General features: G+C 36.2%; 1 protein-coding gene across 3 annotated transcripts in view; it reads left to right on the plus strand.

Moving 5' to 3' along the window:
• The window catches only part of stim2b (stromal interaction molecule 2b), a 42,036-nt gene extending 29,116 nt beyond the window's left edge, over positions 1-12,920 (plus strand). For 2 of the 3 annotated variants that reach the window (XM_034901382.1, XM_034901384.1), the window contains 10 exons: positions 1,801-1,912; positions 3,969-4,080; positions 5,953-6,068; positions 6,248-6,425; positions 6,590-6,767; positions 7,145-7,306; positions 8,637-8,737; positions 9,418-9,656; positions 9,757-10,000; positions 11,487-12,920. In XM_034901382.1, the coding sequence (XP_034757273.1) occupies positions 1,801-1,912; positions 3,969-4,080; positions 5,953-6,068; positions 6,248-6,425; positions 6,590-6,767; positions 7,145-7,306; positions 8,637-8,737; positions 9,418-9,656; positions 9,757-10,000; positions 11,487-12,111 (2,067 nt within the window). In that variant the 3' untranslated portion in view covers positions 12,112-12,920. The remainder of the gene's footprint in view (positions 1-1,800; positions 1,913-3,968; positions 4,081-5,952; positions 6,069-6,247; positions 6,426-6,589; positions 6,768-7,144; positions 7,307-8,636; positions 8,738-9,417; positions 9,657-9,756; positions 10,001-11,486) is intronic. The other variant, XM_034901383.1, reaches the window with a different exon arrangement.
• Positions 12,921-24,597: the final 11,677 nt, after the last annotated feature.

Here is a 24,597-nt window from a genome sequence, read left to right on the forward strand (position 1 = left end):
TTTTTATTTTATTTTATTTTATTATTATATATATATTTTTTTAAACACTGCCTCTACTCTGTTAAGCGACTTTGAGCTTGGGAAAAGCGCTATACAAATTAAATTTATTATTGTTATTATTATTAACTTAAAAATCACACCTTTCCATCTCTTGAACATGTGTTGAGAATGTGAGTGCATGTGCCAGAAGTGAAATCTACAGAGGATATTTTCAAACACTTCTTGATCACAGCGAGATTTGTTTTTCAGTGTGTTCAGTGCTCCAAACATTTGTTGCCTCTCAATTCCAGACTGCTATTATGTATTCAATGTCTTACTCACAGCTCTCCTTTCAGACTCTCTGCACATAGCATTGATGTGTGAACATACTGGTGGATTTTGAAAATTGACACGTATGTCATGATGAATGCAGTTGTTCAAGAAGTACCTTCTATTGCTTTTAGGACTTTTTCCAAGGGATTTGGTCTAGTCAAGCATTTATGACAACGTCTGTCTTAAAGCAGGCACGTGACATCTTTCAAGCTGTGTTGGAATCTGGTTCTGCTGATCTATCAAGTCAGATGTGAAACTCATTGGTATGTGGCTATTGTCATTCATGATGATGTGAAATGTCAAAACACCCTTAGCTGCAGCTGCAACAGTCACTTTTACATGATTTAAACTACAATAGTCTCTCTATGTTGCTGATGAGTGTTCTCCTCTAACAGCTCTGAGTTTTTAGCACCTTTTTGTTTGCTGCTGAGTCTGACATGAACAGGCAGTACACGCTAGCACTACATACAGCACATTCAGCTCCCCACTGATCACAACTAAGGTTGAAAACTCAGGAACTTTCAATTCCTCTGTTAATTTTTCACTTTTGCTTAGGCATCTTAACTTGTGATTCTACCAGCTAAGCTCTTCTCAATGTGTCCCTTAGCAACATATGTATTAGATTTTTGCGAGCAATTTTAGCACACTTTATTTACCAGTAGTCCATGTAACAAGCACACAGATTTGGGTAGGTTTAATGTAGGTATTAAGACATGTTTAGGCAATTTGTTGGATTAATAATTTAGGCTTTCAAAAGAGCATGTTCAGATAAAAGGAGGTAAATTTAAGGAAAAGTGTAACATTTGTGGAAATAGGCTTGTTTGCTTTACTTGTTAATTTAAGGAGTACTTGTAGAGGTAATAGTTTGTTTTACTTACTCACAGAAACACACTTGAATGTGCAGTCAGGTCATAGAAGGTTGTACTGACACACAATAATACTCTGAGAGCTGAATGTTACTTCGGTGTCTATTCTAAAGCGGTTAAATCTACACCTAAAGCGTACACATTCACGTCCTTTCCCTTGTTGTTAATGCTGCTGGTGTTCTGGCAGTTCTTTTGTGGGGTTGATTGCTATGACTTTGTCTGTAGGGGCAATTAGTTCTGAACTACCAAAGGACGACAGCCGGAAACGCACACACATTTACACACAGGTGGAAATGGTGCCTCCGTCACAGGTTTCTTTCTCTTTTCAAAGTCAGTCCCTAAATGGAAGAAAGGAGAGTGAAAAAGTGTGTGTGTGTGTGTGTGTGTGTGTGTGTGTGTGTGTGAGATCCAAAGCCAGACTTTTTGGCAAAGCTTATCCTCTACAGCCCTCTGTCAAAACCACACATGGACATACACAGACAAGCCCAGCCGTCTGCATCTCCCCCAGAGTTCTTAGGATAAAACACTTATTTAAAAATGTTGCGAACCAACAAAACGAATATGTTTTTTGATGTTGCTGTTAAGCCTAGAAAACTCAATTCGATCTCTCTTTATTTTCTAGTTTATTATAGAAGATATGAAGCAGCAGCAAACCAATAAACACAGCAACCTGCACCGTGAAGACCAGCACATCACCGTGGAGGAGCTGTGGAAGGGCTGGAAGACGTCTGAAGGTAAAGCAAGAGAAGTAGAATAGACTTTACTGTCATTACACAAGATTGTGTAAAACTAAATTGGCTGTGCCGTACCTAAATATAAAAGTGCAAAGTAATGAATACACAAATAAATACTCCAGCAGACACTCTAACATACTGTTGTGCACAAGAAATCCCAGTTATTAATTCAATGAACAAGCATTTTAGAAGCATGTAAACAGTATTGCACGGGTTGTAATATTGCACATATGTTTGATTTTGTTTAGTTCAATGATGGCTCTTGGATAAAAACTGTCCAAGTGTCTCTGCCCCAAGGTCACTAACACAAATGCTTCTACATTTTCTGTCCTACATACATAATGATACAAGAGAAAATAAAAATTATAAAGAATTACAAACAAAACAACAAAATATAAACTAAATTCCCAGTACCCCAATTACAAGTTTTGTTTGATGGGAGAATCATTTATTCACAGTCCCATTTTACCTTCCCCAAGCTGCATAAAGAGCAAGGGACACACATTACTGTATAAATATACCAGATGATATGACAGGTGGGGTTTCAAATAAGTAATCCGCAATGTGGTCGTTTCATAGGCCATTTTATTTGACGACCCCTTTAGCAGGATCCTTGTCAGCACCAAAAGTGACTTACCAATTCTCTAAATACTCAAGTAAACTTTTGCTTCAAGGGCTGCAGGAGGATGTCAACAATGATGTACACTCAAGGATATATTTCTCCGCAGTGTAACAGTAAAATTTAGTGAAAAGTTTAAGTCAGCAGATGGTCATTTATGGTTAAGGGCTTATTTATTCAAGCAAACCAACTGTGACTCTGAGTAAATGATAATTCAGTTACTGCTGGTATTATAAATATTAGAACGCTTGTTGCAAGTGCTTTTTATTTTTATTTTTGCTCAAACAAACTTTTCCTGTTTAAATTTCCGATGGGGACAGTATTTGACCCAAAGTCCTCTTCTTTTTTTTTAAAACAAAGTGTTTGTTTATCACTCTGATAAAGTCAAGCTATCATGACTCGGGCTAAAGTGGTTTTTGGAACAAGTTGTTAACGAGCACTATGGCTTTCTTAGCATTTGAAATAAATACACACACTGGTGCTATGTAAACACTTGATGTTTATCTGTCTTCAGATGTTTTTCAGAGTACAATTTTTTAATCAGGTGTTTTAGTGCTTAAGGGGAAATACATGATTGAAAGGAACAAAGTTGGATAAATCAAATATGAAGTTTATTAAGGAAAATAAAAGAATGGGTATGTGAATAGGGAATGGGTTAGTTCATTGGGAGCCTGAAACAAAGAACTACGCTCAGCTACACAGACACTATACATTGGTGTAACATCAGGTTTTTAATCATCTTTAATGGCTCGCACTCATTGGCTGGTTTTAGAATAATGCGGGTACAAAATGTACATCAGTGATCAAATGTAAGTGCACATTTTAATGTACTTTACTTGAGTATTTTATGCAATTTACTCCTACTCCATTACATTTCAGAGGGACAAATTGTACTTTCCATTCCATATAATTTATTTGATTACTTTATGTACTTTTTACCAAAGAGGGATTCCCCTCTAAATGTCTCAGATGGTTTCATTTGAATTACTGTTCAAAGCGGTAATACTTGACAATATTTCATTAAAGCAACAATTAAAGAAAGCCCCCAAAACAACATAAATTTGTTTAAATATTGTTTATGACCTTAGGAGGTGGTCCAACCCCTAGGTTGGGAACCAATGGACAAAACTGCCTAATGGTACATAAAGTAGTTAAAACTAGTTCCACCTCGACCAGATACAACATTCCGCTTAAGCAATGATGCATTTGTTAACCTACTTGACAAAAATGACTTGACTAATGATAACAAAATAGAATGTATCAATCGCAGGGACTTTTACTTGTTTTAGTGGTACTTTTACTGAAGTAAAGGACATTGTTATTTTTTCCACCACTACTTATTCCTAACCGTCTGTTACTCTGTGAGTTGCTCTTGATGAAATGCTTGACATCAAAGTAATGATGTTAATTGTTTCCCCTTTCTGTCTCCTGATTCAGTCCACAACTGGACCGTGGATCACACAGTGCAGTGGCTGAAGGAGTCGGTGGAACTGCCGCAGTATGAACAGCACTTTCGGGACTTCCGGGTCACAGGGAACACTTTACCTCGGTTTGTAATTATAATAATAATAATACCTTTTAATTTTAACACACTTTAAATTTAAGAAAATCGCAAAGTGCTACATAGAAATGCTAAGGAGAAAAAATATTACGACTAAAAGAAACAACAAAAGGACAAGGAAAGGGAGAAGAAATCAGCCAAAAGCTCTGCTGAAAAGGTGGGTTTTAAAGCATCCACAGTCTGTGGTTTCCTCAGGTGGTCAGGGAGAGCATTCCACAGCCTGGGAGCAGCTGAGCAAAATGCCTGATCGCCCATAGTACAAAGCTCGGTCCTGGGGGGTTTCAGGAGATGTGCTGAATCAGAGCGGAGGAAACGTGTGGAGGTTTGTGGGACAAGAACATGCCTTTATGGAATTGAGACATCCATCAAGATGGCGCCCGGAGATCGATTTCCGGGTCACAGGCAGGAGAACAGAAGAAAAGAGGAGGCACAAAATAGAGACATTGGAAGAGCCTAATGTCTTACTCAATTCATCGTTTAAAGGAGCAGTGCATTCCTGTTGTCCGTCAGTGACGCTGATAATAACTATTCATTATAATTGTTCTTGATCTTACAAGTGCTTCATGTCATTTCTTTGCCTCTAAATGAGATGTTTTGCTTCACTGTTGGGGAGTAGTGGACTGTGTTTATGAGCCGCAACACCATTATGATCTCTGTTACAATACCCAAAGGCACCTTCAGTTTTCATTACTCTGTTAAATGCTGCCCACTGCTGGTCATAAAAGGCAACACATGGGGAAAAAGACAGGTAGATTGCTCACCTCAGTGTCTTTGTTCCTCTATTGTTGTAGTAAAGGAGGTTTCTTACTGCTGGTAGACATTTTATTTTCAAGACCAGATCACTTGTCGTCACATTGCAATCTGTAAATGTTTTTGCTTTTTCCCCAATGATGTGCTTGACTTTTCCGGCCCGCTGTATCCTAATGTCTTAGTTTAGTCTTTCAAAGCTTGCAGAATATACCCAACATTCCAAGTAACGATGTTGAAATTGTTAACAAAGTAATCTCAGTGCCGACATCACAGAAGAAAGTCAGACGTTGGTGGGACACTTGTGGAATGTGACTCGCTGCAAACTGCATGCACGGCATTAGTAGACAGGGGGGTGGGCGCTTGGGTTATTGAGGGGTTTCATGTTACGCCACAGGGCCCATTGCCGCTGACTCATGAAGTGATGTCAGAGCGAGGGGGGTACAGTTTCCACAGGCTGCCATGTTGTCTGAGCCTTTAAGATGGTGTTGGTGGTACATAAAGTAAAGGATTTATTCTTATACTGTATAACTCATTCAATCACAGAACTTTTTGTAGACTAGAAAGAATGCCTTTTTTTTCATTACAAACATGTGCAATACCTGTGCAACGAGATTGAAGCAATGACCGTACTCTTGCAGTTCCAAAAGTGTTTGCTCTTTAACCACCTGTCCAATTTCAGCATCAGAGAACACCTTTTCTCTTGTGTTCTAATTCGTTTAGTGTCAAAACAGACTGGCATCAGGTCTTTTTTAGCTGCTCCTTCTACAAATCAGATCCCTTGCCTCGTTAATAACCTAATAAATTGGAAAGATTTCGGTAGGCTTAGTAAATACTACCCTAAAACTGCAACACAGTGATCATCATATAAATACTGATACATTGGTATTACTGATATGAGTTACTACACTGTTTAACACCATCCACATTGTTTATCATTACATAAGGTTACAGTTACAATTACATTCTGTCACAACACATAAAAAGGAGTGTCAGACAAAGACAGTACCTAGGACAAATCTAATGCACACTGTACACTAAATTGCTCAAATCTGACTGTGTAGGAAGTCACTCAGTATTCAATGCAGATTTGTCTTTTTCTCCATATTTCAGAATAGCGGCAAATGAACCGTCGTTTATGTCAATGCAGCTGAAGATATTAGACCAGCGGCATAAACAAAAACTAAACCTAAAGGCACTAGATGCAGTGCTTTTTGGCCCTCCTCTTCGTAAGTATGCAATGTATTTTTAAAAACCAAAAACATATTAATTAGACCATTGCTATTCATGAATTACAATGTGGACATTTGTTGTGCCCATACTCTCAATTTTTGAAGCCAGAACAATTACATGAAACCGCATTTGTTAAAAGCCGCCTGTCGTTTCCCGTTCCACTGTCCCTCCGCAGGTCCACAACATAACTTGATGAAAGACTTTGTCCTGATGGTTTCCATAGTGATTGGTGTGGGGGGCTGCTGGTTTGCCTATGTGCAGAACAAGTGCAGCAAGGTACATATTTCTCAGATGATGAAGGATCTGGAGAGCCTGCAAAATGCCGAGCAAAGCCTTTTAGACCTGCAGAGCCGGTAAGAGAACCAAATATTTTAGATGTGCAGAAACATGTGATAAAATAGGGAATGAAATGGAGCTTAGATTTTCCTTTTCTTAGTTTCTCTACCCTGTGCAGAAATTCTGCGTCTTAACATTTGACTACTGTAAATCTACATGTCTTTTCCCTCTCATCTCCCAGGCTGGAAAAGGCTCAGGAGGAGAACCGGACGGTGGCCGTAGAGAAGCAGAACCTCGAGCAGAAGATGAGGGATGAGATCAACGGGGCTAAAACGGAGGCTCACAGGCTTCGAGAGCTGCGAGAGGGTGCTGAATGTGAACTCAGCCGGCTCAAATATGCTGAGGAAGAGCTAGTACAGGTAGGGCTTCCAAGACTGCTTGTTGCCTCTAAATGCCTCTGGGAAAACAGATAAAATGCACAGCGTTAAATTTGCAACATATCTCCATATTCAACTGAAATGGACAATATATTCACTGGATATCAATGTAAATGTATTCATTACTGCTGCTAGAATAACTTGAAATAAAAAGATACATTTCATATTATTATTGTTGAATTCCTCAAAATACCTCCTTTGCACAATTACAAGATGTTTCCATTTCTCGTCACATAAATAATACAGCAACTACTGTATATGTCAGAGAGAGCTCCTCTCTGCAATGAGTTCTCAACTCGCAGACGAGCCAGGGTTGGACTCATTTTAAATTTGACCCCACTATTGTTGCTCCTGTGTAGGTGCGAAAGGCCCTAAAGCGAGCAGAGAAGGAGATGCATTCAGAGCGCTCGGTGCCCGAAGCTCTCCAGAAGTGGCTCCAGCTCACACACGAGGTGGAGGTTCAATACTACAACATCAAGAAACAGAATGCTGAGTTTCAGCTGTGCATCGCCAAAGACGAGGTAACTTCATTTATTTATTTATTATAACAGGATTACAAAGCAGGTAAGGTTGGTTAGCGGTGTTTTACACATGACACAATGTGGTAATCTTTATGTCATGTGTGATGTTCAGCATGCTCATGGAAATTACCAATTGAAAAGAGCTTGAGCTGAGAATTTTACCGTATTTAAATTGTGGAATGACTTTATTTGATTTCAGGTATGTTGATAAAATTGTGTGAAATTGAAAAATATCACCTTACCTTAGGTTTGACTTTTCTAAGACACATATCCATAGCTGTAAGATACTTTTATGTCCTGGGTGTTGACTGGCAGGAGACAACTTAATATAAAAAGCTGCCGAAATCAGACCCTACCCTCATCGCTTTCACAAACTAAAGTACCCAGAGCGGTGCCTTGCTCATCCCTTTTTGTCTCCACATGGTAACAGAGCACTGAATCATGTTTACTGACACTATCAAGTGCTGGGCTGCAGGGAGAGCTCGGCACACTAGTCTGCTCTCTCATAGACAGCCAGTATTGTTTAAAAGCAGTGAAATTGCAGTGAAAGTAGTGTAAAAATAGCGTAATATTTTGGCTGGTCAACTGAAGAGTGAGGTGATTCCAGTCTTCAGCTGAACAACTAAAATGGAAAAATGGAGAATGTGAAAATTTAAATTTGTTTTTATCAATTCAATTCAATTCAATTTTATTTATAGTATCAATTCATAAAAAGAGTTATCTCAAGACACTATACAGATAGACCACACTCCAGAAGGACCCAACAGTTCTAGTAGTTTCCTCCAGAGCAAGCAACAGTGCGACAGTGGCGAGGAAAAACTTATCCCTTTAAGCCATTGGATTCATTTCCAAGTATGATTTCAAACTTATATTATTTCTAAGTCAACAGTTAATAATAAGCATGATAAATATAACTGGCATTAACAGCAGAATTAATTTTATCAATGGTTCCATTTTTCAAGTTAGGTTTTTTAATGGGGCCAAATTAAGTTTATTTATCTTACTTTCTTGCCAAACTCAATTAACTTGGACTGCAAATTCCCATCAAACCTTCAAGTTGGGGTGGACTAAAAACAGATTGCTTTTTTGATTAATGAGTTGACATCAGCCACGTTCCTGTTGAAGAGCTGTTTATAAACCTGAGAGCCTAATTAGTCCGGGTTACGGAAGACTTCTTTGGGGCCATGCCCGGCTTTTCCACCTGGTTATAGATGTAGATTCCATTTCATACAAAAACAACGGTTTCAGGAAACCTTAAAAAACTTGTATTAATGAATTACATCTGACTAATTATAATAGATAAAAATGTTTTGTGTTTTTTTTTAAATAGGCGGAGAAAATAAAAAAGAAAAGAGGTTCTGTGTTCGGAACCCTTCACGTAGCCCACAGCTCATCGCTGGATGAGGTGGACCACAAGATACTAGAAGCAAAGTAAGAAACAGACACACACACACACACACACACACACACACACACACGATGTTCAAATGTCATGTACAAGATATTGATGATGATCAATATGTCTCTAAGCACGGAAGCCGTAGTGTTGTTTGAAGTGTGCATTACTTTTAGATAAATATGAATATTTGGCATGTACTAGTCAGAATCTGCTGATAGATCCAATGAGGCTTTTTGGTGCCATTTCACAGCAAATTAGCTTTGTTTGTTCAGAGCATAAATTCTTTAGTACTCACCTTAATAGAAAGAATGCAGTGACAATATCCGACTGTGCTGTGTCAAGTTCACACATTTGACCACATAATGCTTTTACATTTCTTAGGTAGACAGCCAAACTTTTCTTCCAGATATATTTAATAAAGCCTTGTATAATCCATGCTCTGCCACTGAGATCAATAATTCCTTTGTGTTTTTAAAGCCGAAAAGGAACTACATTAAAGAGAGAACAAAGTCAAATCTTCTGCATGACTACTTCAATAGGCACAAGTCCAATATTATGATACAACCAGCGGGCTTGTTTGCCAACACTGTCTAAACCCTTACGGATCAAAGCAAAGACGGCTTCTTGCTGGGTCTGAAACAGGATCACTCTAATGTTTGCTTGATACAATAAGTGTACAGTACCACCTCCTCATTTACTGGTGTTTTTTTAGGAAAGCTTTGTCAGAGGTAACGGCGTGCCTGAGGGAGCGGCTGCACCGCTGGCAGCAGATTGAGAAGCTTTGCAACTTCCCCGTGGTCAATAACTCGGGGCTGCCGAGCCTGACGGCCAGCCTCTACTCAGACCACAGCTGGGTGGTCATGCCGCGAGTCTCGGTGCCTCCCTACCCCATCGCAGGAGGAGTGGATGACCTGGACGAGGACACGCCTCCCATCATTCCACAGTTTACATGTAAGTGAGAGGAGGATTTTAGCGATTGCATAAATTAATACAGACAATTGTAGTGAAATAAAATGAAATAACTGTTTTCGACTCCTGGACTTTTCCCCAGCAGCCACAATGATCCGGCCCTCGCTGAACCGCAGCAGCAGCTTGTGTCGTTCCCGACGGAGCCTGATGAGCTCTCCGCAGTCCTCAATGATGTCCCCAGACCCCGACCTGCTGTCGATGGCCAGCTCGTCCCTCTCCTATCGCCACGAGGCAGACGACGAACATATCATGTTCAGCTCGGATAGGAGGGGGTATGTAGCGGTGGCCGGAACGCCGCGGAATGGTTTTACAGTTTGGACTCACAGGTGTTTTATTCAGACATTCACACTGATGCTTTAATCTTGGAGGTTAAACGGCAACATTTGTTACCGGGTGCCATCTAGTATCTGGAGGATGCATGAATAACCTCTACTGGAACCTGCACCTTAATTAGTTGATTAGTCTAACATAATTAATTAGCAAGATCAAGAATGCAGGATCTTCTGTCCACTTTAATTCCTGCGGTTTGTCCACAACTTACTAATGTGTCATTAGAGACTAAACCCCAGAAAACTCAAAAAGTTATATTTATGTTAAATGCATGACAAATAGTAGTCGGTAAATAATGAAAAAACATTAAGCAAAAAAACAGCAAGATTTTTAATTCAATTCCATTCAATTTTATTTATAGTATCAATTCATAAGAGTTATCTCAAGACACTTTACAGATAGAGGAGGTCTAGACCACACTCCAGAATTTACAAGGACCCAACAGTTCTAGTAGTTTCCTCCAGAGCAAGCAACAGTGCGACAGTGGTGAGGAAAAACTTCCTTTTAGGCAGAAACCTCGGACAGACCCAGGCTCTTGGTAGGCGGTGTCTGACAGGCCGGTTGGGGTTAGTGGAAATAACAATAATAGAAAAATAGTAGTTTGTAGCAGTTCTTTGTAGTAGTTCATGGCATAGCAGGGCACTGTGCAGCGTTACAAGGTACAGCAGGACGTAGCTGGGCAGAGTGTAGCAGATGAACATGGCATCGCAGAACGTGTAGCAGGACCATGGCGACAGCTGCTACCATGATTTTGGAGCCTCCCTGATCCAAGGTTTTAAATGTAACTGAGCTACTGCCCTCTGTGCATTGTGTACAGTATGCACCCAGTCATCTCCAGGTTCCCATGAAGTAGAGAGCACACAGGAGACTATACCGCACATTATATCCCCAGAGACCGACCAGTGCTCCTGCACTGTAAAAAGAAATAACTAGCCCCAAGTTTTTTCTGTTAAATAGTTTATGGTGATTTCTTTATGTGTAAAATATGTTTAAAATGGGCACCCAGTTAGCTCCGTTGGTAGAGCGGGTGCCCATGTATAGAGGTTTACTCCTCGACGCAGCCGGCCCGGGTTCGAATCCAGCCTGCGGCCCTTTGCTGCATGTCACTCCCCCTCTCTCTCCCCTTTCACAACTTCAGCTGTCCTGTCCGTTAAAGGCCTAAAATGAACCAAAAAAAAAAAATGTTTTTAAAATATGTTAAAAGTAGACACGGAGACAGAAGGCCACCACGAAATTGCAGCTTCTTCTCCGGTTTATTGGATAATATAATTTCCTTAAAAATGTGCCGTGCAGCCTAATAATATTACCAAAACCAGTTGAAATGAAATGAGACAGTTAAATTCACATGATTATTTTTCAGTTTTTGTGAGCTGTAAATGTAGGGCCATGCTAACCTCTAACTTTTTTATTATTTAAGAAACTATGTTTGGCTCTTATTTGTTTGCTTGTTGTGACCGTGGTACATCTGTACTCCTCTCTCAGGGAATCAGCTCAGGAGGGTAGCTCCAACACAGACTCTCTCAACTCCTCCATGGGCCGAAAGCAGCTGCACAACCCCTGCACACCGGGCTCGGACACCCTGTACCGCAAGATCTCCCGCGAGGAGCTGCTGCTGTTCAGCCAGAGCTCGGAGCTTCCTGCATCAAACCCCACCACGTCCCACACCAGCAGCAGCAGCAGCAGCAGTCTCAGGGACTCCACGCCTCCTCCTCCCACTCCGGCCCCCACCCCCTCCGGCCCACCCTCCACCTCGCCTTCCCCGGCCTTGGAGCACCAACCGTTTGCACAAAGAGGCTCGCCCGACCTCACCCGCATTATACCCGAGTCCCAAAGTCTAACCTTCTCACAAGGGAGCGTCACCTCTCCAACGGGCAAGGGCATGTACAACGGCATCCTGGAGAAGTCCTACAGCTACGGCCAGCTGCCCGCGAGCATGCTGCCCAATGTGGGGCGTAACCCGTCTCTTACCTCCTTGGACTCGGAGGGCCGGAGCGTGGGAAGGGAAACCAAGCTCCAGAGCACTTCCTCCCAGGACTCCAGCGACAATGGAGAGAAAATCAAGCGCTCGTCCTCTAAAATCAAAAGCTTATTTAAGAAGAAAAAGTAAAAACGTTCAGAGTGAGATAGTGTTTGAGAGAAAAATTAAATATAAAGAGTTGTTTTAGCCCTAATACTAAAAAATGGACATCACTGTAAGCTTAAACATGGAATTTTCTCTCATATTTCTTTTTGTTATCAAAGATGGAATGTAGCTCAGTCTGTGTGCCATTAAACGCCTCAGACTGGTAGCCTTATTTTTCAATAATGCCTTTTTTTTTAGTTCACTCATAGCCTCACAGGGAAACCTGCAAAGGTCAAGGAAAAGTCAGTGAAAGGTCAAAGGTCATGATAGTTGTCATCTGAACAGCCAGAACATGACCTGTTCAATGTTTTCTAATCATTTTGGTTTGAACCAAAAAGTCACTGTGTGTAAGCTTCTAAAGGTGTATTGTTTAGTACAGAATGATGTTTACTGTTCCTACTGAAAGTATTCAAATCACACTTTCAGTAGTGACAGCATCACACGCATATCAAGGAATACAGGTCACAAGATTTCTTGAAAACACAATTTCGACAATTTCTTTCCAAAGTGTCCTAGCTAGTCCTCTCCCTTCAAATTATGGATTGCATCTTGCCAAGTGTTTAAGGTCCCTAACTCATGTACTTGATTGATTTCCTTTGAAAGAAAAGAAAGAAACCCTGCTAAGTTTGTTGCACTATTGCTTTCCTGGTATGTTGGGAAAGAGCATATTGAATAAAGATATAGAGATGAGAGAAATACATGGGCAGCGACAGTGGAGATGCAGCACATAATGCCAGAGCCAAAATGATCTGATGCATCTTCAATGCCACTTCTTATTGATCTTTCAATATATACAAATATATACAGTATATATAAATATACAGTATATGTACTTTGTTTTCACACTATTATGTTATTATAGATGTTTTTGAATTGAAATTTATAATGGTGGGGGGGGGGTCTTACTGTATGAACTGATCTTTACTGAAAAAGTTGATTGAGTATGCAGATTTAAGCCGCACCAGTAATCTAGCTGTCCCTTTATACTTGATTTACTGTGTCCTGTAGCCATACAAACATACTATTTCCATTCTTTGTCTTAAATCCCCTGTCTCCTTGTACCATTTGGTCTCACTACCAGATTTTGGTCAAATTTGTGCAAATAGTTATTTTTGTGATTGGAGTGCCATGTTAATGCCACATTTAAGGATACACAAGTGCCAGGAAGTAATACAGCCTCTGCTGTACTGTGACTATGTGCCCCCTTACCATCTTTTCCTCACATATTTTTTTTTTAAAGACAAACACTAAGAATGACCTGATAATTAATTAATGGAACTATTTGATCCAGATCTGGTTGATATACCAACACCTGCCCCCCTACCACACACTAAGCTCGAAGCAGACCCATGCAATACGGTCCCGTTCCTGTTCCTCACCTCTGGGCCCGCACCAAGCGCACTGATGTCAAAAGCTCCTGCTTCACACTGTGATTTCTGCCTTCTTCCCTTCATCCTGGACTTGGCTGTCCCTGCTGCAGTTTAACACGATGAAATGTCGGGGGAGGGGGGTTGTTGTTGTGTACGAGGTGACAGGACAACATGGATCCAGTGGCTTCTGTTTTTAAAGAAAAAATATATATTTAGAAGATTGTGGCAATACAACACACCATGAAGGAAATAGAAGACAAAACTGCAAAACAAGGATATATGAATGTTTACGAGACATTAGTGTTTTTTTGCAAACATTTTGTGTGTGAATATTTGTATACTGTAGAAGAATTAATTTAAAAAAAAGAAAAAAGAAGATGGAGCTTTGGAGATGTTTCAGAGTCATGTTTACTGGTTGGTTCATAGTTTTCTATATATTTGGAAACAAGCAGATTTTGAAGTTAATAATTCATTATCTGCTCTGTGTAATTGTCACTGAGCAAATACATACTGGGTCAACGACGAATAAGGGTTGGAACGATGAGAAAATATAAAAACTTTGAAAAAAACTTTTTAAAGGCATCCTTGAGTTTCGTTAAAATTTATATTTTGTGTTATACATATTTCATTTGAAATAATAATTTTAAAGAAATTGTTTAAAAAGTCTTTAAAAAGTTGTTTTTACTTTGGAGTAGAGCGTTACATTTTTATCAAACATTAATTTCCCTGCACATTATCATATTTTACAGAAGGATACGTTTGACACAAACCAGTTAGACCACCCGACGTGATGCTTGGTCTTGTCAAAAACCTTGGGACACTATCGAGCACTGCAGTCAAAGTAGTTTATTGAACTTTTCAATTTCAATGACAAATATTTAAATATATTTTTAAACAACTAACTTGACAAATTGTGTGTGTGTGTGTGTGTATGTATGAACAGAGTGTTTGTGTGTGAGAAAGGTAGATACATGGGTAAAAGAGAGAGGGAGAAGCAAGTCTGTTTAGGGTTGTGCATCTCCTTTAAAATATTTACAGTTGAAGAGCTCCTATTATGCTTTTTGGCATGTCAAAGGGGGTGGAAGCCCTCATACTCTCCTTCTGACTGGCTAGTAGTCCTTACCTTGGTACTGCACATGTGCGAATCCCACAAAGATGGAACAGAAGTGTGATGCCTCACTCTGTAGCTAAAACAGAGAGCTCAACACACAGGGTGAAAAGAGGAGCTGCTACAATTTGCAGTACAACAAAGGGTTCACAGTTCAACTGCCTCATTCTATTTCATGAAATTGTACATGATGATATGATATATACATTTTAATTTAAGGCTAAAACTTTTTTTAAACACTAAGGCCTTGCACTATAATGATTTAGCCTAGCCTAGCTAAATAATCTATCTTAATGAAGTTGTGGATAAACCTGTACTTTCAAAAAATACAAACAATAAACAAATAAAAATAGCTGTAAATTGTAACTAAGATCATATGACATCTTGAACCAGTAACTTAACTAGTTATATTTGAAAAGACCAGCCAAAAATTGAGTGACTTGTATGAGGAGTCACCATTTGCCTTGGTGTAAATAATCAAACATCATGTTTTACACTTACTGTTTTACTTGGGTCGTACCATTTGACATGTTAACCAAAGAACTGAACTTAAAAATATCTTATTAACTCATATTTATTAGAGAGTTATTAACCTTGTTATGCAGCAGTTATGTTGATCAGGGGTCCTTATATATGATGATATGAGTTCCTGTCATGTGGTCTTGCTGATTCTAACCAAATGGCACCTTGAATGGTGGTTACACTACTTTGACTAGCATGACTGACACTATTCCCTAAATTATTAAAATAAGTATAAGCATTTTTTAAAATATACTGTAAATACCTATTTTAATCTTTAATTTAGGTCAAAGTAGTTTATGGGATCTTTTATTAAAATGTTTGCCTGTTTTAAGCAAGCTAAAAGTCTTGGTACAAAGTTTTGAAGGTTACACTGCATTTTTATCATTATCCTCCAATTATTCTCTTAAAATTGTTAAAAACCAGACTCTTTAAAATATGGCCTCAAAAAAGTATGTATTGACATAGTTTGTTAACCTTATAGACACAATAAAATGTGCGTCACGTCATTGACCCACCTACATTATCAGAATCTCTCAACTTGAGCCGTGATATTTCCTACAGAAACCTGGCCCTCCATTTGGGGCCCACATACTCTTCACAGCACAAGTGTGGGGAAAAACATCATCCTGACACCCCATTTGTCTTGAGAGAGGGGAAACAGTGATACACAGAAAAGAGGGCATGCATGATTGCTTTATCAATATAAAGTGAACGTGATGAAACTTGAGTTGATGGTTCATCAATTCGCTACACTAGGAGGGGAGCAGGACCGTCTGCCGGTGATAAATGTGTTGTTTGGGCACTACGGTACACATCTACAGCCTTTCACACAGGCCAACCTTAATGGCCCACAACTTGTTGCAGTTACTGCGTTGGCCACATGGTGTCAGCAGCGCATCAAGGGAAAGCAACCACACGAGCCACTCTCTGCAAGTTAAAAAAACCTACAGTGTCAGTGGATGTTCGATAAGACTGACAGACCAGAATCGGACTTGTTTTTACTGCTCAGGTTTGTAGTAAACGTTTTCATGGACGTAGGATCAGCCAAAACATCATCTTGTTTTCCCGCTGCCGTGTTGAAGATGTCCTTCCTTTAAGCACATAATCTTAAATAATACACCATCATATCCAAATCACAGATCCAAATTATGGCTATTATGGATATTAATCCAATATACAATGAACAAATTATGCAGCAGTGCAAAATATGTATTCAATTAGTTTCTTCCCTTCAAAACCTTTACATTTTGAAATACAGCTGCATCTGTATCTGAAAAAGTCATAGTATAGTTTGTCAAAAAAACTGGAGAAAAACTCAAATACTTAATGAATATTTAATTAAAATGTATTTTATTTTAAGTTTGTACAACAAATTAAAGACATCAAGTCAGCTGTGGCCGCCTCAATTGCCTGTGATGAATCTAAAGACTAAGGTGATATTGAACAAATTGCGTTGTTCTGCCGGTATGTAAACCCAACTGGGCCACAAGAAGAAATGATTCAGTTTATACCACTATAAGGCCAAACACGGGGGGGACCTCTGTGAGGCTGTCTTGAATTGTTTATGAGCAAAGGGAATAACCCCCCCCCCCCCCGTGTCAGTGCTACAGACGGGGCACCGAGCGTGACTGGCGACCACAACGTCTTTGTGACTACTGCAGAAGTTGCTGGACAGTAAGTTGCTGACTTTTCACTGCGTCTTGCACCAAGAAGACTTGTGTGCTCAAACATTTCCTCCGGAATGCACAGAAGTAATGAATGTTGTCATTCAGATTCTGAGCAAATTAGTGTCGAAAGGTTTAAATCCCCGTCAGTTCCGTTCGTTACTGGACGAGCTGGGAACAGCCAGAGTGGCTGGGAAAGCTCCACGTCTCGTGGACATGACAGCGCACCTGAACACATGAACACAGCTCTTCGGGGTAAAGGACGCGCAGCCCTGGGAGTCCTTTACCCTGAGGAGCTGTGGAGGTTTTGCCATATGAGCCAAGTTGACAGTGCTAGCCCTATTTTACTAAACCGTTAACCCGACGTTTTTTGTTTTTTTCCGGAATTAAAAATGTTTTGTTGCATGCAGAAATTATGTTTTATTTTCTCTGCAGTCGTTCATTGATTTCATAAATGTTACAGAGTATAGTTTGTTTATAAGTAGCACAAAGGCAAAAAAAAAAACGTTACATACAGTGTTATTTCATTTAAAATTTCAAAAGGGTTTTGTGGCTCCCAGTGCTTTCTTTACTGTGGAAAATAGGTCCAAATGGCTCTTTGAGTGGTAAAGGTTGCCGACCCGTGGTATAATATGTCGAAAAAAGTCATATTGTAGTATGTTGTAAAAATAGAGAAAAAATCATAGTATAGTACGTAGAGAAAGGTCATAATATAGTATGTCAAAATTAGTGGACAAAAACTCCTAGTATAGTATGTCAAAAAAAGTGGACAAAAACTCATAGTATAGTATGACGACAAATGTCATAGTATAATATGGTGAATAAAAATTCAAAGTAAAATGTGGACAAATGTCATAAAAAACATGACAAAAAGTCATGGTATAGTATGTAAAAAAAAAGTCATAGTCTAGTATGTCGTAAAAATAGAGAAAAAGTCATAAAATAGTATGTCGACAAAAGCCATAATATAGTACCTCAAAATAAAGTCATTGTGTAGTATGTTGAATGAAAATTCCTATTAAAATGTGGACAAATGTAATAAAATCTTGACAAAAGTCATGGTATTGTATGTATAGTATGTCAAAAAAAGTCATAGTGAAAAAAAGGTTATAGTATAGTACGTGGAAAAAAGTCATAGTATAGTATGTCAAAAAAAGTGGACAAACAGTCATAGTATAGCATGTCGAAAAAAGTCACAGTATGTCGCAGCATAGTAAGTGAAGAAAGTAAAAAAGGTTATAGTATAGTACGTGGAAAAAGGTCATAGTATAGTATGTCAAAAAAATGGAAAAAAAGTCATTATATAGTATGTCGAAAAAATGGACAAAAAGTCATAGTATAGTATGTCGAAAAAAGTCATAGTATAGTATGTCGAAAAAGTGGACAAAAGGTATAGTATAGTATGTCGTAAAAATAGAGAAAAAGTCGTAGTATAGTATGTCAAAAAAGTCATAGTATAGTAAGTCGAAAAAGTCATAATATAGTTTGTTAAAAACACTGGAGAAAAACTCACAGTATAGTCTGTCAAAAAAGTCATAGTATAGTATGTCAAAAACAGTGGACAAAAGGTTATAGTATAGAATGTTCAAAAAAGGTCATAGTAAAGTATGTAAAAAAAGAGGAAAAAAAGTCATAGAATAGTATGTCGAAAAAAAGCCATAATATAGTACGTCAAAATAAAGTCATAGTTTAGTATGTTGAATGAAAATTCTTATTAAAATGTGGACAAATGTAATCAAAACTTGACAAAAAGTCATGGTATAGTATGTATAGTATGTCAAAAAAAGTCATAGTATAGTAAGTCGAAAAATTGGACAAAAAGTCATAGTATAGTATGTCAAAAAACTCATAGTATAGTATGTCAAAAAACTCATAGTATAGTAAGTCGAAGAATTGGACAAAAGGTTATAGTATAGTATGTCAAAAAAAGTCATAGTATAGTATGTCGAAAAAAATTGACAAAAAGTCATACTGTGTCGGAAAAAGTCATAATATAGTATGTCGAAAAACTGGACAAAAGGTTATAGTATAGTACGTTGAAAAGAAGTCATAGTGTAGTATGTCGAAAAACGTGGACAAAAAGTCATAGTATAGTATGTCGTAAAAATAGAGAAAAAGTCGTAGTATAGTATGTCAAAAAAACTGGAGAAAAACTCATAGTATAGTCTGTCAAAAAAGTCATAGTATAGTATGTTGAAAAAAGTGGACAAAAGGTTATAGTATAGAATGTTCAAAAAAGGTCATAGTATAGTATGTCAAAAAAAGAGGAAAAAAACTCATAGAATAGTATGTCGAAAAAAAGCCATAATATAGTACGTCAAAATAAAGTCATAGTTTAGTATGTTGAATGAAGACTCTTATTAAAATGTGGACAAATGTAATAAAAACTTGACAAAAAGTCATGGTATAGTATATATAGTATGTCAAAAAAAGTCATAGTATAGTAAGTCGAAAAATTTGACAAAAAATCATGGTATAGTATGTCAAAAAAGTCATAGTATAGTAAGTCGAAGAATTGGACAAAAGGTTATAGTATAGTATGTCAAAAAAAGTCATAGTATAGTATGTCAAAAAAAATTGACAAAAAGTCATAGTATGTCGAAAAAAGTCATAGTATAGTATGTCGAAAAAGTGGACAAAAGGTTATAGTACAGTATGTTGAAAAGAAGTCATAATATAGTATGTCGAAAAAAGTGGACTAAAAGTCAGAGTATAGTATGTCGAAAAAAGTCATAGTATAGTATGTCGAAAAAGTGGACAAAAGGTTATAGTATAGTACGTTGAAAAGAAGTCATAGTATAGCATGTAGAAAAAATAGATAAAATGTCAAAGTATAGTATGTCGAGAAAGGTCATAGTATAGTTTGGCGAAAAAGTCATAGCATAGTATGTCCAAAAAACTGGAGAAAAACTCATAGTATAGTATGTAAAAAAACTCATAGTATAGTACGTCAAAAAAAGTGTAAAAAAACTCATAGTATAGCATGTCGAAAAAATTGATAAAGAGTCATAGTATAGGATGTCGAAAAAGGTCATAGTATAGTATGTCGAACAAATAGAGAAAAAGTCATAGTATAGTATGTCAAAAAAGTCATAGTATAGTATGTCAAAAAAAGTCATAGTATAGTAAGTCAAAAAAATTGACAAAAACTCATAGTATAGTATTTCGAAAAAATAGATAAAAAGTCATTGTATAGGATGTCGAGAAAGATTATTGTATAGTATGTCGAAAAAATAGAGAAAAAGTCATAGTATAGTATGTCAAAAATGTCATGGTATAGTATGTAAAAAAAGTCATAGTATAATAAGTCGAAAGAAATGGACAAAAAGTCATAGTATAGTATGTCGAAAAAAGTGGACAAAAAGTCATAGTATAGTATGTTGAAAAAAGTGGACAAAAAGTCATAGTATAGCATGTCGAAAAATTTGACAAAAAATCATGGTATAGTATGTCAAAAAAGTCATAGTATAGTATGTCAAAAAAAGTCATAGTATAGTAAGTCGAAGAATTGGACAAAAGGTTATAGTATAGTATGTCAAAAAAAGTCATAGTATATTATGTCAAAAAAAATGGACAAAAACTCATAGTATAGTATGTCGAAAAAAGTGTACAAAAACTCATAGTATAGTATGTCGAAAAAGTGGACAAAAGTTTTAAGTATAGTACGTTGAAAAGAAGTCATAGTATAGTATGTCGAAATAGAGAAAAAGTCATGTTTTTCAAAAAAGTGTTAGTATAGTGAGTCGAAAAAAATGGACAAAAAGTCATAGTATAGTATGTCAAAAAAATTCATAGTATAGTATGTCGAAAAAGTGGACAAAAGGTTATAGTATAGTACGTTGAAAAGAAGTCATAGTATAGTATGTTGAAAAAAGTGGACAAAAAGTCATAGCATAGTATGTCAAAAAAAGTCATAGTATAATATGTCAAAAAAGTGGACAAAAGGTTATAGTATAGTATGTTGAAAAACGTCATAGTATAGAATGTCAAAAAAATGGACAAAAAGTCATAGTATAGTATGTCGAGAAAGTTCATAGTATAGTATGTCAAAAAAACTGGAGAAAAAGTCATAGTATAGCATGTCGAAAAAATAGATAAAAAGTCATAGTATAGGATGTCAAAAAAAGTCATAGTATAGTAAGTAGAAAAATTGGACAAAAAGTTATAGTATGGTATGTTGAAAAAAGTCATAGTATAGTATGTCACAAAAAATGGACAAAAAGTCATAGTATAGTATGTCGAAAAAAATTGAGAAAAAGTCATTATATAGTATGTTGAAAAAAGTCATAGTATAGTATGTCGAAAAAGTGGACAAAAGGTTATAGTATAGTACGTTGAAAAGAAGTCATAGTATAGCATGTATAAAAAATAGATAAAATGTCATAGTATAGTATGTCGAGAAAGGTCATAGTATAGTATGTCGAAAAACTCATAGTATTGTACGTTGAAAAGAAGTCATAGTATAGTATGTCGAAAATAGTGGACAAAGAGTCAGAGTGTAGTATGTCGAAAAAAGTCATAGTATAGTATGTCGAAAAAGTGGGCAAAAGGTTATAGTATAGTACGTTGAAAAGAAGTCATAGTATAGTATGTCGAAAAAATAGAGAAAAAGTCATAGTAATTTTTTAAAAAAAGTCTTAGTATAGTGAGTCGAAAAAAATGGACAAAAAGTCATATTATAGCATGTCGAAAAAATTCATAGTATAGTATGTCGAAAAAGTGGAAAAAAGGTTATAGTATAGTACGTTGAAAAGAAGTCATAGTATAGTATGTCGAAAAAAATGGACAAAAAGTCATAGTAAAGTATGTCGAAAAATTAGATAAAAAGTCATAGTATAGTATGTCGAGAAAGGTCATAGTGTAGTATGTCAAAAAAACTGGAGAAAAAGTCATAGTATTGCATGTCGAAAAAATCGATAAAAAGTCATAGTACAGGATGTCGAAAAAGGTCATAGTATAGTATGTCGAACAAATAGAGAAAAAGTCATAGTATGTCAAAAAAGTCATAGTATAGTATGTCAAAAAAAGTCATAGTATAGCAAGTCAAAAAAATTGACAAAAAGTCATAGTATAGTATTTCGAAGAAATAGATAAAAAGTCATTGTATAGGATGTCGAGAAAGATTATTGTATAGTATGTCGAAAAAATAGAGAAAAGTCATAGTATAGTATGTAAAAAAAAGTCATACTATAGTAAGTCGAAAAGAATTGACAAAAAGTCATAGTATAGTATGTCGAAAAAAGTGGACAAAAAGTCATAGTATAGTATGTTGAAAAAATCGAGAAAAAGTCATAGTATAGTATGTCAAAGAAGTCATAGTATAGTACGTCGAAAAAAATGGACAAAAACTCATAGTATAGTATGTCGAAAAAAGTGGACAAAAACTCATAGTATAGTATGTCGAAAAAGTGGACAAAAGTTTTAAGTAAAGTACGTTGAAAAGAAGTCATAGTATAGTATGTCAAAAAAATAGAGAAAAAGTCATAGTAAGTTTTTCAAAAACGTCTTAGTATAGTGAGTCGAAAAAAATGGACAAAAAGTCATAGTATAGTATGTCGAAAAAAATCATAGTATAGTATGTCGAAAAAGTGGACAAAAGGTTATAGTTATAGTACGTTGAAAAGAAGTCATAGTATAGCATGTATAAAAAATAGATAAAATGTCATAGTATAGTATGTCGAGAAAGGTCATAGTATAGTATGTCGAAAAAGTCATAGCATAGTATGTCAAAAAAACTGGAGAAAAACTCATAGTATAGTATGTCAAAAAACTCATAGTATAGTACGTTGAAAAGAAGTCATAGTATAGTATGTCGAAAATAGTGGACAAAAAGTCAGAGTGTAGTATGTTGAAAAAAGTCATAGTATAGTATGTCGAAAAAGTGGGCAAAAGGTTATAGTATAGTACGTTGAAAAGAAGTCATAGTATAGTATGTCGAAAAAAAGTGGACAAAAAGTCATAGTATTTTTTTGTTCAAAAAAATTGACAAAAAGTTATAGTATAGCATGTCGAATAAATAGATAAAAAGTCATAGTATAGGATGTCGAAAAAGGTCATAGTATAGTATGCCAAAAAAATAGAAAAAAAGTCATAGTATAGTAGGTCAAAAAAGTCAAAGTATAGTATGTCAAAAAAGGTCATAGTATAGTAAGTCGAAAAATTTGACAAAACGTTATAGTATAGTATGTCGAAAAAAGTCATAGTATAGTATGTGAAAAAAGTGGACAAAATTTTATAGTATAGTACGTTGAAAAAAAGTCATAGTATAGTATGTCGAAAAAAGTGGACAAAAAATCATAGTATAGTATGTCGAAAAAGTTTACAAAAGGTTATAGTATAGTACGTTGAAAAGAAGTCATAGTATATTATGTCGAAAAAAAGGACAAAAAATCATAGTATAGTATGTCGAAAAAGTGGACAAAAGGTTATAGTATAGTACGTTGAAAAGAAGTCATGGTATAGTATGTCGAAAAAAGTGGACAAAAAGTCATAGTATAGTAAGTCGAAATAATAGAGAAAAAGTCATAGTATAGAGTGTCGAAAAAGTGGACAAAAGGTTATAGTATAGTATGTTGAAAAGAAGTCATAGTATAGTATGTCGAAAAAAGTGGACAAAAAGTCCTAGTATAGTATGTCGAAAAAATAGAGAAAAAGTCATAGTATAGTATGTCAAAAAAGTCATAGTATAGTAAGTCGAAAAAATAGAGAAAAAGATATAGTATAGTATGTCAAAAAGTGGACAAAAGGTTATAGTATAGTACGTTGAAAAGAAGTCATGGTATACTATGTCGAAAAAAGTGGACAAAAAGTCATAGTATAGTAAGTCGAAATAATAGAGAAAAAGTCATAGTATAGAGTGTCGAAAAAGTGGACAAAAGGTTATAGTATAGTATGTTGAAAAGAAGTCATAGTATAGTATGTCGAAAAAAGTGGACAAAAAGTCCTAGTATAGTATGTCGAAAAAATAGAGAAAAAGTCATAGTATAGTATGTCAAAAAAGTCATAGTATAGTAAGTCGAAAAAATAGAGAAAAAGTCATAGTATAGTATGTCAAAAAGTGGACAAAAGGTTATAGTATAGTATGTTGAAAAGAAGTCATAGTATAGTATGTCAAAAAAAGTGAACAAAAACTCATAGTATAGCATGTTGAAAAAATAGATTAAAAGTCATAGTATAGGATGTCAAAAAAGGTCATAGTATAGTATGCAAATAAAATAGAAAAAAAGTCATAGTATAGTATGTCAAAAAAAGTCATAGTATAGTAGGTCAAAGAATTTGACAAAACGTTATGTATAGTATGTCGAAAAAAGTCATTGTATAGTTTGTCGAAAAAGTGGACAAAATCTCATAGTATAGTATGTCGAAAAAGTGGAAAAAAAGGTTATAGTATAGTATGTTGAAAAGAAGTCATAGTATAGTATGTCGAAAAAAGTGGACAAAAAGTCATAGTATAGTATGTCGAAAAAATAGAGAAAAAGTCATAGTATAGTATGTCAAAAAAGTCATAGTATAGTATGTCAAAAAATTGACAAAAAGTCATAGTATAGTATGTCGAAAAAAATAGAGAAAAAGTCATAATATAGTATGTCAAAAAAGTCATAGTATAGTAAGTCGAAATAATAGAGAAAAAGTCATAGTATAGTATGTCAAAAGAGTGGACAAAAGGTTATAGAATAGTATGTTGAAAAGAAGTCATAGTATAGTATGTTGAAAAAAGTGGACAAAAGTTATAGTATAGTATGTCGAAAAAATAGAGAAAAAGTCATAGTATAGTATGTCAAAAAAGTCATAGTATAGTATGTCAAAA

This window comes from Etheostoma cragini, chromosome 19 (genome assembly GCF_013103735.1).
Source record: "Etheostoma cragini isolate CJK2018 chromosome 19, CSU_Ecrag_1.0, whole genome shotgun sequence".
Classification (NCBI taxonomy): domain Eukaryota; kingdom Metazoa; phylum Chordata; class Actinopteri; order Perciformes; family Percidae; genus Etheostoma; species Etheostoma cragini.